This window comes from Olea europaea, chromosome 19 (assembly GCF_002742605.1).
Source record: "Olea europaea var. sylvestris chromosome 19, O_europaea_v1, whole genome shotgun sequence".
Classification (NCBI taxonomy): Eukaryota; Viridiplantae; Streptophyta; class Magnoliopsida; order Lamiales; family Oleaceae; genus Olea; species Olea europaea.
In genome coordinates, this window is record NC_036255.1 from 9,149,764 (window position 1) to 9,162,434 (window position 12,671).

The 12,671-nt window shown below is 32.9% G+C and overlaps 2 protein-coding genes across 2 annotated transcripts in view; both read left to right on the forward strand.

The window, feature by feature from the left end:
- Positions 1 to 681: 681 nt before the first annotated feature.
- LOC111368315 lies at positions 682 to 1,976 on the forward strand. The gene is made up of 2 exons (XM_022989547.1): positions 682 to 808; positions 1,063 to 1,976. The coding sequence occupies exons 1-2, from the start codon at positions 682 to 684 to the stop codon at positions 1,974 to 1,976; spliced, it is 1,041 nt and encodes a 346-aa protein (XP_022845315.1).
- A 6,023-nt stretch (positions 1,977 to 7,999) lies between these two features.
- LOC111368317 (cysteine-rich receptor-like protein kinase 29) overlaps positions 8,000 to 12,671 on the forward strand; it is a 6,350-nt gene continuing 1,678 nt past the window's right edge. The window contains exons 1-4 of the mRNA XM_022989548.1: positions 8,000 to 8,951; positions 12,038 to 12,169; positions 12,273 to 12,394; positions 12,555 to 12,671. Of these exons, the coding sequence (XP_022845316.1) occupies positions 8,177 to 8,951; positions 12,038 to 12,169; positions 12,273 to 12,394; positions 12,555 to 12,671 (1,146 nt within the window). The 5' untranslated portion in view covers positions 8,000 to 8,176. The remainder of the gene's footprint in view (positions 8,952 to 12,037; positions 12,170 to 12,272; positions 12,395 to 12,554) is intronic.

Here is a 12,671-nt window from a genome sequence, read left to right on the forward strand (position 1 = left end):
ATTGAACGAGAACCAGGAAAAAGAAAGCAAATACTAGAATTTTCTTCTAATCTGCGGGATGAAATTAGAGTGTCATATCTAAACGTTGGGCCTTATAAACCAAGACTTGTTGAGTATCCTAGAACACAAGGAAAATCTCAATCTCGTCGCTTTCAGGCAAAATGGATCAACCAGTTTCCTTGGTTAGAATATTCACCTACGACATATAGAGTATATTGCTTTTATTGTTATCTTTTCCGGAATGAGGGAAATCCGTCCAATTGTTCGGCATTGGTAACTTCTGGATATAACCAGTGGAAGAGGGTTAATGACGGAGCAAAATGTGTATTTCTTACTCATTTGTGATCATCGGAACATAATATGTGTGAGAGAAGAGCTAAAGATTTAATGAAACCGTCTCAACATATTGATAAAGTGATACATACCATATCGAATGAAGAAGTTGTGAAACATCATCTACATTTAAAGACTTCAATTCGAAGTGCACGTTGGCTAGCATTTCAAAGTTGTTCCTTTAGAGGTCATGATAAATCTTCATCTTCATTAAATCGTGGGAATTTTATTGAGATGATAAAAATTTTGGTAGAAACAAATACAGAAATCGATAAAGTTGTGTTGAAAAATGCTCCAAAAAATGCCCAATGCATTGCTTCGAGTATTTAAAAAGAAATTTTACACATAATGGCGAATAGAGTAAGAAGGATGATTCGTGAAGAAGTTGGGGATGGATACTTTTGTATTCTTGTTGATGAAGCACAAGCTGCATCCAAGAGAGAACAAATGGCTATTATTTTGAGGTTTGTGAATGGTTAAGGTATTTTGACGAAACGCTACTTTGATATCAAAAGCGTCAGTGACACCACATCATCAAGTCTAAAAAATGAGATTGTAAATGTTCTTGCTCAACATGAAGTGTCAAAAATGAGAGGCCAAGGATATGATGGTGCTAGTACTATGCGGGGCGCTTGAATGGACTTCAGGCATTATTTCTTAGAGATTGTCCGTATGCGTATTACGCCCACTGTTTCGCTCATCGATTACAGTTGGTATTGGTTTATGCAGCTAAAGAAGTTGATGTTATTTGGGAGTTCTTTTCTCATCTGGACAATATTATCAACATTATCACTTCTTTCCCTAAGCGCTTTACGGAGTTACAATCTACTCAAAGAATTGAAATTGAGCATATGTTAGCTATCGGGGAGCGTGAGTCGGGAAGTGGAGCAAATCAAGTGGGTAATATACAACGATCAGGAGCAACTCATTGTAGTTCTCATTATGACTCTATAAAGAGCTTAATAGATATGTATAATGCAACTTGCGCAGTGTTTGAAAATCTTAGTGTTCATTGTCCAAATGGAAAATCTCGAGGTGAAGTTCGTGGTACTTACGAACATATGAAAAGTTTTGATTTCGTGTTTAGTTTGCATTTAATGCATACCATCATGAGAATAATCGATGTTCTTTGTCAAGCCCTTCAAAGGAAATCTCAAGACATTCTAACCGCTACGAGATTCGTTTCTACTACAACAAAACTCCTCCACAAATTAAGAGATGATGATTGGGAAGAATTTCTTGAGGAAGTGAAAAAGTTTTGCACAAAACATGATATTGAGATACCCGATCTAGAAAGTTTATATAAAGTTGGTCCTTGCCGTTCTCGTGATCCAATTACAATGAAACATCATTATCACTTTGATGTTTTCAATGAAGCAATAGATTACGTATTGATGAAATTAAATACAAGATTTAATGATACATCAGTTGAACTTCTCACACTTAGTGCAGCGTTGGATCCTAGGGATTCATTTGCATCATTTAACAGTCACGATATTTGTACACTTGCTGAGAAATTCTATCCTGAAGATTTTCCAAAGGAAGATATTCGTATTTTGGAATATGAGTTGCGACAATATGAGCTAGATATGAAGACTGAATCTCGATTTCAAGTATCTACACTTGTTGAGTTATGTCGATAGTTAACTGAGAGTAGAAGATCGGAGATTTATGTTATGGTTACTAGACTTATTCGTCTTGTACTGACTTTACCTGTTTCTACCGCGACTACCGAGCGAGCATTTTCAGCAATGAAAAATGTGAAGACGGATCTTCGTAATAAAATGGAAGATGAATTTCTTGCTAATTGTATGACACTCTTCATCGAACGAGAACTTGCTCAAAAGATAGATATAGATTCTGTGATAGATGGATTTTATGTCTCAAAACCTCATCGGGAACAGCTTCAAATTAAATGAATTTGACTTTAATATAATATATAAATTTATTATATTGACTTTTAAATTTTAGCCCGTGCGCCAAAAATTCCTGGATTCGCCACTGCCTACAAAAGAGGGCTGCCGGCGCCAACGAGGGAGATATTGGAGTTCTTTGGAGTCAAATTAAACGGATGCCCAGTAATTATTTTAGAGACAAAAAAGGAGACCAATTGGGATGCCGGCTATAGTATATGTACACACAGAAATGGGGCAGCAAGGAGGGAATGCAGCTGCTGAATTTGGGGAGAAAAAGGCTGCTTGCTGCTGTGATTATATTATACATACACACAAGAACTCATACACAAGGGAGAGAGCCGGCAGCTAGGTGGGTGGAAGCAAAAGAAATATATATACAAGCACATGGCAACAGGGAATGGAGGCTGAAATTTGATAACAATTGGGAGTTTATATTTTTATCCACACACACCCATTGAGAAAGGAAGAAGACTCCTACTGGGACAAAAGAAAACAGGGGCCGCTTGTTGGAATTCAATTGGAAACAAAATACAAGGTGGTGGCTGGGAGATATATATATTACACACATGCTGCCGACTAAAAAGGGAAGAGAGAAAACAGCTATATATACGCACAGAGAACGGATGGAAGAGATATGTGGCAAAAGACGGTGGCAACATTATTGAAGAATTAATCACGTTTTATCAATTTCTCGTTGATGTCTTTCCATTTTTCTTTGTTTAATCCCAACAATATGCTTGGCTAATTTTTTTTATATTGTTAAGATATGATGAACCCTTGTTATGAATTTTTAGTTTTAATAATTAGATTGACGTCAAATTTGTTTGAATTCTTGGATGTTTATAATGGTTTAGTTTGCTTTTCAATTACATGGCCAATAATTGAATTGTTTGTGGATTTTATTGTTATCGAGAGAGAATAGGATCATTAGCACAAAATAATAAACATTGTGAACTTCGATAGAGGATAGAGATATACCTTTATACCTCACATATTCGTTAAAAATGTTCTAGCTTTTTAATGCTTCCTTACATGTTTGTATTTTTCATAGAGATATAGGAAAACTACATGTACGATTAGATTTAATTGCTATTAAGAGAAGTTTTAAAATAAAATAGGAACTTTGACCAACAAGCATGATTTTAAATTGTCAATTCAAATTGTTGAATTAAAAATTGAGTAGTAAGAGGGATTCGACATCTTAGCAATACGTCTCTCAAATTTAATAAATTTTTACATTGCTTTCAAGTTAATTAATAGATTTAATAGTGTCAGTGACAACTCGACTTTGCTATTCGATTAAAGGAATTATTAGCTTTAACTCGATCAAACACATAATCCTCGTGGGATCGACACTCTACACACCATTTTATCACTTGTTCACGATCTCGTCCACTTGCGGGTAATCAATCAACCAAGTTTTTGCCCCCATATGCAACTTTTCTCTCTTGCAAATTTTATCCCTTCTTCCTTGCATTATTCCATATTTTGCATTTTAGTCCCGTATTTTGTTTTCGTGCATTTTAGTGCTCTAGTTTTAGAGATCAAAACATTAGTAGGTTGGCTGAGCCTTGTAATTTGGAATGCTATTATTACAAGTCGAGATTGTTGTATTTTGGGAGACAAGTATCGGAAGACCGTCAACACCAGTGCGGTGCTTTATCATCTTAATGAGAAAGAGTCGAACTCTTACATCAATCAATACCATTCTATTTTATTCCATTCATTCTGTAAGTCGAAATTTTTTCCAATTGTTTATTCGTTGTAAAAAGATCGTTTTGAATATAAATTGTTTCACGGTAAAATCAATATTTTTCCAACAATCTTAAGATGATATTTTTGTTTATGTGCTAATTTATATCTTAAAAATTCATTAGATTATGTCAAGTAATACTACATTTGTTGTACCCCTTAACAATGCTGATGGGGAGAAATCAAAAAAATTTATGGAAGTGGATTTTAAGAGATGACAACAGAAAGTATTGTCTTATCTCACAACACTGAATTTGACAAAATTCTTGAGTGAAGATGCTTTAACTGTTGAAGACAATGAAATAGATCCTAAAAAACGAGCAGCTTCAATGTATGGAGTCATATTGACTTCTTGTGCAGGAATTACATCCTCAATTGCCTTGGCAAAATACTATACATCATATACTGTTCGATCAAGACAGCTACATTACCGTGGGAATCGTTGGAAAAGAAGTACAAAATGGAAAATGCCGAGTTGAAGAAATTCGTTGTAGGCAAATTCTTGGACTTCAAAATGATAGATTCTAAATCAGTGATGAATCAAGTCTAGCTACAAATTATCTTGTATGAGATACATGCAAAAGGTATGAAGCTCGGTGAGTCATTTCAGCTTGCTGCGATTAGCGAGAAATTACCACAAATGTGGAAGGATTTCAAGAACTACCTAAAACATAAACTTATGGAAATGGGACTTGAAGATCTTATTGTAAGAATTGAGAAAGATAATCGAAACTCTAAGAAGAAATCTAGAAAGCTACAAATTGAGGCTAAAGTCAATTTGATGGAGCCAAATACTAGTAAGAAAATGAAGCACTTAGATAATGGCAAGAAAAAAAGCAAGGCCAATAATTTCAAAGAATATTGCTATAACTACAATAAGCCTAGTCACATTGCAAAAGATTGCCGAAGGAAAAAAAGCAAAACAAAAAAGACCAAATACACCTAATCGAGGAAGACAAATTGTCTAACAGTATGTTTGAACTAATGCTCTTAACTGTTGTATTTGAAGCAAACATGGTGGCGAATTCGAGAGAATGGTTAGTAGACATTGGCGCAACCCTTGTCATTAGGCAAAGAAGTAACTCTCATCGATGAGCTACATGTTCCCGATATTATGCAAGAACTTGGTATATGGAGCTTTGTTAAGGAAAAATTGGTTTGGGCTACTATTTGAGTCTGATAATTTTGTACTCACCAAAAATGGCATATTTGTGCTAACTAGATGAGGTAAAAAGTATTTATTACTTCCACAAATAATTGCACAAAGTACTAATATGTCTATTTGCTAAGAAGCGATGAGGCCTTAGAAGCATTTAAACAGTAAAAGAATGAGGTTAAAAGTCAACTTAACAAATGAATATAAGTTGTTCGTAGAAATAGAGGTGGAGAATATGGAGCATCGTTTAAAGAATTTGTACAAACTCTAGTATTATTTGTCAAACTACAGCTCTGTATTCACCTCAGTGAATGGTATTGCTGAACGCAAAAATTGTACTCTTAAATAGATGATGAATGCTATGTTGATTAGTTATGTTGTATCTAAGAATTTGTAAGGGGAGCAATTCCTTCAGCTAACCACATTCTAAATAAATTATCACACAAAAGCAGGAACAAAACTCCCTATGAGTTATAGAAATGTCATAAACCTTCGTAAAAATACTTAAAAGTATAAGTATGTTTGGCAGAAGTGGAAATACCAAAATCTAAACAAATTAAAATAGGGCCAAAAACCATTAATTGCATATTCATTGGATATGCTAATAACAGTAGTCCTTATCGGTTCCTTTTATATAGGTCTAACATTTCAGATGTACATGAAAATGCTATTATTGAATTTAGGAATGGTGTATTTTTTGAGGACATTTTTCCTTATAAAGATAGGAAAGCGACAAGTTCGCAAAAACAAATTTATCATATTACAATGGGTAATTATCAAAGTGATGAAGAACCAAGCCGTAGCAAAATGAGCAAAACAACTACATCTCTCGTCCAGATTTTTTAACCTTATTTGTTAGAAAATAAACTTGGGACATTCAATGAAGCAATGTCAAATCAAGAAGCTCCATTTTTTAAAGAGGTTATCAATAGTGAAATTGATTCTATTATGTAGAGCCATACCTGAGAGTAAGTAGATCTATCACGTGATAACAAACCATTATGTTGTAAATAGATTTTTAAAAGAAAATTAAAGAATAATGGATCAATTAATAAATATAAGGCTAGATTGTTAGTTAAGGGATTCAAACAAAAAGAATGTCTTAATTTTTTCAATACATACTCACATTTAAGAAGGATAATATTGAGATCCTTCAGATGGATGTTAAAACAACTTTTTATTTAAGAAAGCTAAAAGAAGAAATTTACATGGGAACAACTCAAGAGGTTCACTGCTCCTAGATAGGAGAAAAAAGTGTGTATACTCAATAAGTCATTATACGAGCTAAAGCAAGCGCCAAACCACATGTAAAATTTGATAGAATTATATTTTCTAATGGTTTTAAAATTAACGAGTGTGATAAATATGTTTATATTAAAATCATACCAAGTGCATACGTAATTTATGTATATATGTTAATGACAAGCTAATTATGAGTAGTAATTGTGATATCATAGAACTATCAAGAAAATGTTGACAAAATATTTTGACATAAAAGATATGAATATTGCAGATGTAATATTAGGAATTAAAATTCTTAAGACGTCTAAGTGGCTTGTTATTTCTCAATCTCACTATATTGAGTTTGTACTTAAGAAGTTTTATATATATGATGAAAATTCTAGTTAAAACTCCAGCAAACTTAAGTCTACATTTAGCCAAACATAAAGGTGAACTAGTATTTCAGTTAGAATACTCTTTGGATAATCAGAAGTCTTATGTATATTACAAATTGCACTCGTCCAAATATTACGTATGCAGTGAACAAGGTTAATAGATTTACATGTAACCCAAATAATGATCATTAGAAGACATTGATAAGGGTTCTTAGATATTTCGATACATCTCAAATATTGGATTACATTATACTAGATATCCAAAGGTATTAGAAGGATATGATGATGCTAATTGGATATCAGATACAAAGGATTAAAATCTACTAGCAGTTATGTTTTTACCATTGGTGGTGAGGCCATATCTTGGAAATCCTTTAAACATTTAGCTCGATTCACGATGGAATCTAGATTCGTAGCTTTAGGTAAAACTGGAGAGGAAGCATAATGGCTTCGTAATTTTTTAAAGGATGTTCTATGTTGGCCTAAACCTCTGCCTAAACCTTTTCCTTCTTTTTCAACCACTTATTGTTTAAAAAAATATTATTCCACCCATTTTCATTTCTAGAAAATGGGGGCAAATAGGGGCAATTGAAAACTAGAAAAAGGTTGTCTTCACACTTGCATAAAATCACAGCAAAAACATTATAAACTGAGTCTCTTTTCTTACACATCAACTGTTGAACTCAAAATGTAAATGAATGTATGTGTTCAATCTCTAACAATTTAAACTTTTAAAATGAAGTAATTAATGTGAACAAACTCTAAAATAAAACAAAACAACGCGTAAAATTAGGTAGTGAATCCAATTTATGGGTGTTGTTGAAAGGAGAAAAATCTTGTTTGGAAAAAATCAAGGGTGTGGAAGTACCACCCTTGTTTCCCACCTTGTCTGTATGCACTCTCGTCTCAATCATGACTCCCAGGCCTCAACTTTAATAAATCCATAAAAGTATGGAATCTTGAATTAACTAAGTCATAGTCAAGGGTGGAAAAGTAAAAGTAGATTTTTCAGCCAAGCTGAATCCTTGAATTTTGGTAGGCAAGCCCAGGGTCGGAGTCAGGAAAATTGTTCAGAAAATACATAAATGTCAAAGATCTATATACCTAATTTTAGATTATTTGAAAATAGTGTTTAAATTGTTATCAATAAATGCGCATACTATATTGATTTTCCACATTGTATTTCATCATTTTGAATCTCATATGCTAGTAAAAGGTATTCTAGGTATGCACCAATTCTTAAAGGAAAGTAATGTTGACCATGGAACATTGATTCTTATAAGACAAAAGTTTCGTAATACTAAAGCATGCCGATTCTTGTTCTATTTCGTCTTCCTCTGAATTCACTCTTCTTCAATTTGTTCTTTTGAAACACATCTCATTTGTATACACTGCATACAACTATGAGTTCTTGGAAATGGCTTGCTTTCATTTTCCTGAATATGACATACCTTTTTGGTTACGTTAAATCCCAGTGTGGAACGAATGGTAATTACACGAGTAATAGCACTTACAGAGCTAACCTTAATACCCTTCTCTCCTCCCTCTCCTCCAATATGGATTCCAATGGATTCTACAACGCCTCCATAGGAGAAAATTCTGATAGAGTTAATGCCATTGCACTCTGTAGAGGAGATGTCCAGCTCGATACCTGTCGTAGTTGTATCAACAACGCCACGCTCTCTATCTTACAATCGTGTCCTTATCAACAACAGGCGAATTTTAGGGATCCAAGTGATTGGTGCATGTTACGTTACTCTAATGAGTACATATTCGGAACACTTGCAACTTCCCCTATGGTTTATCGTCGGAACTTAAACAATGTCACAAGTCCAGATGATTTCTACCGGGATTTGAGAACATTGTTGGACGATCTACGCAGCCGGGCGGCCAATGGTGATTCCCTCAAGAAGTTTGCTTCTGGGAATAGGTCTGGACCAGATTTCTTGACAATTTATGGACTTGTACAGTGCACCCCTGATTTAACCTCGGAGGATTGTAGTGAATGCCTGAATCAGGTTACCCAAGTGATACCAGGGTGTTGTACTGGAAGTCCAGGATTTGGTGCCTTCGCCCCCAGCTGCCTTCTTCAGTACGAAACCAATTTGTTTTATAATGATACTCCTCAGCTGGCACCACCAGCACCACCACCGCCGCCGCCAATATCAGCACCACCAGGTGAGAAAATCCTTGACTTCTATATATATGCTATTTGTGAGATTCAACAGGCAATCTATTCATTACCTTATAGTTAAGGGACTACCAACATTCTTATCAAATGAGATTAATGGCATTCCTGTTGGGTGGTTTGGACACTAACAAACTAAAAGTAAGGGGCGTTTGTTTCCCATTTTTGTAAAAATGAGAATAAAAAATATAGTCGTTATGGGTCCCAGGGATAGAAATTCAAATTTGGTGACTTGATGGAATGGATGATGGTCATATTTTTCATTTTAATGAGGAAAGAATGGGAAACAAACAGGGGCTAAATAAGAAGAAAAACTATCTTGATCATTTTATGACGTCCAATCCTGCCCAAATGTCGTCTAATTGATGGATATTGAATACATATAGCTGGCTTCAATTTAACTATGCAATTTTTATCTATATTTTATATTTCACTCATACTAAGGAATTTTTAATCATCTTTTAGTTAATATTGTCTAGCAAATAAATTTAGAATTTAATTCCGGGTGATTAGGGTTTTTTAATTTAAGTTATTATTCATTATCTAGAGTCAGTAATGATATAAACTTTAGTTATTATTCAGATTTTAAATATGAGTTGAAAACATTAATGACAGAAGGTTGATTTTTGAATTGAAAGAAAATATTAATTGTTGAAATTTTCTCCAATTTCTTAAATTTTCGATGTTTGATATTTAAATTCAATGACTCCAGATTCTCTTTTTTATTGTGCAAATCAAAGAGTTTTTTATGCCTAAATTTTTGGTATTATTAGGAATCAATAGAAACTAAAAAGTAATCGTATTGCAGTATTTCTTTGAAATCAATGAAACTTCGATAGCATGTTCATTATATATATATATCTCCTCCCCTAATTGAGTTGAAAGTGGGCTTCGTTCTTGAAAGAAATGAGTTGGTGTTCATGAAATTCAGCGGTAGAAGTTTGATTTATGCATAAAACCATTTTTACTCCTTTCAATAATTTAAAGGTGAAGAATCTTTGAATTTTAGTTACGGTGATTCTTCAATCATTGATGAAGAAATTAAATAATTTGGGAATTTGGGCAAAATGAAAGTTACAATGGCTCCTCGATCTTCGATAAAGAATGTATGAGTGTCATGACAGTTACAATGATCAACTTTTTTTTTTTTTTTTTTTATAAAGAGTCTAATGTTAAGGAAGTCGAAGTTATTTTTAAGTGCCACACAAGAGATCCCATGGATCTAGCGATGACTATTATACTTCGACCTTTGTTCAAAGAGTTTTTTTTTGGTGTGTGTCACAAATTTACCAAGTAAACTACCATCTTTACAGGACTTTGGATGATAACAAAGTATAAGATTCCAAGATGAATCTTCATCAACTGGACGAGAATGATGGAGATTTTATATATAGCTGGCTTCAATTTAATTATGCAATTTTTTTTCTATATTTTATATTTTATTTATAATTAGGGGTTTTTAATTATATTTTAGTTAGTAGTTTCTAGTAAACTTCAGGAACTGTGAGGTGAGTGTCCAATTGTAAACTTCAGGATTCCGTGGAATTAGTCAAGGTTCGCGTAAGCTGGCCTGAACACCCACAGTCAAAAAAATAATAATAATAAAATTCTAGTAAATAAATTCAAAATTCAATTCCAATTAGGCCTCTAATTTAAGTCATTGTAGAGAATTTAGTCATTATATAAAGTTGGTCATTATCTAGACTTTAGTTGTTATCCATATTTTAATTATTACTTTAAGTATGAGTCGTAAGCCTTAACTAATGACAAAAAAATAATAATAATAAAATTATTTTTGAATTGAAAGAAAATTTTAATTGTCGAGATTTTCTCCAATTTCTTAAATTCTTAGTATTTGATATTTAAAATCAATGCGTTCAAATTCTCATTTTTGAGCAAGAATCAAAGAGAGTTTTTTTATGACTAAATTTTTTATGTTTTTAGTAGGGCTGGACAAAACCTCCGAACCGAACCCGAAGCTAACCGAGCGGTTCTTCTTAAATTAAGGCCCCATTTGATACACATTAGTATAAAAATGAAAATAAAAAATATAGTCATTACGGACCCCACACAAAAGATAGAAAGTCAAATATGGTGGCTTGATATGATGAATAACGGTTATATTTTTATTTTAATGGACAAATAATGGGAAACAAACGGAGGCTAAATATCTTAATGAATATCCGAATCGATAACCGATGAGTTTGGTTCAGTTTTTGGTCCAAAATCAAGAATTGAATAACCGAATCTCCTTAATTCTTTTTAATTAATCTATTTTAAATAAGTCAAACTATTTTAATTTTTCTAAATAATTTTACTAACTAGTTAATTTAACTCAAGCCAAAAAATATGGCATATTTCTAATTTTTAGTTCAAAGTTAACTTAATCAAATTGATCTAAGTTTTATCCAAATCTGTTATTTTACTATAGTGTCGTTTATACTATTTTAGAGAAATTGAATTGAAACTCGACAACGTCTCTCTTGATTATTGTGAGCTCGCTATCTTCCTCTTCATGTAATTTTAAGAATCAAATTTATGAAGAATTTAGCAAAGAGAAATGCAAAAGATGCGTAAGATTGGACTATATTATTTAATGAGAGATCATATTAAACATATCATTGGTTGAATTAATATAGCTTTGTAAATATTAAAAAATTTCATTATAATACGAAACCTGAAAATTGAATCGAACTGAACCGAATGGAATCGAACACAAAAGGTTCCATAATTAAATTTAGACCCGACGGTTTCACTTACTAAATATCTGAAAATTTCGGGTCCGATTAGGTTCTTGTTATAACTGGAATCAGACCATGTCCAGCTCTAATTTTTAGGAATCAACAGAAGTAAGAAGGTGATCATATTGCAGTATTTCTTTGATATAAACGGGATTTCAATGGTGTGTTTCTTTATTATTTTTATCACTTCCGCCACTCTACTTCACTAGTGCTACACTTAAAATAATGTGCAAAATTCATTTTAGATTTTAACAAAACTTATTAGTTCTAGTAAAACATTCGAAGCAATAAATTTTAATGATAATACTATCACTGTATTTTTCTTTATTTTGTAGGAAATGATGATAATACAACTCGAACCATCATCATAACTATTGTTCCAATTGTTGTTAGCCTAATGCTTGCTCTTTGCATTGGCGTCGTCCTAAGAATGAGACAAAAGAGTAAACAACAAGAAATATATAAAAGTAAGTTTAATTTTTCTTTGAATATCTATTTTTGTGTATGCCCGTCTATATCTTCATGTTCTTTCACTTAATTGGCTGAAACGTTATTTTACACATGTTCAAGGTGACAATGAAATTAGTACCGTTGAATCCCTCCACTATGACTTTGGTACAATTAGAGCTGCAACAAATAGTTTCTCTGACGCTAACAAGCTCGGGCAAGGTGGATTTGGTATTGTTTACAAGGTAAATTATTAAAAAGATGGGTACAATATATAGAAATAAAACATTGATGTGTAATAAAGTAATTAACACGTAGGTTTTGACTATTGACATTTACTTATCCAACATATTGATCGATGGGGAAGACACTCGATTAATATTTATTTGTTCTAATTAATGTAAGGGAACACTTCCAAGCGGGCAAGAAATAGATGTGAAAAGATTGTCCATGAATTCAGGGCAAGGTGATTTGGAATTTAAAAATGAGGTCTTGTTAATGACCAGGCTTCAACACAGGAAT

Bases quoted from the DNA above. Each gene is read 5' to 3' on its own strand.
- LOC111368315 (XM_022989547.1), top strand. From the start codon at position 682: ATGGCGAATAGAGTAAGAAGGATGATTCGTGAAGAAGTTGGGGATGGA. The intron at 809-1,062 runs GTTAAGGTATTT...TGGTTTATGCAG, and splicing joins TATTTTGAGGTTTGTGAATG to CTAAAGAAGTTGATGTTATT.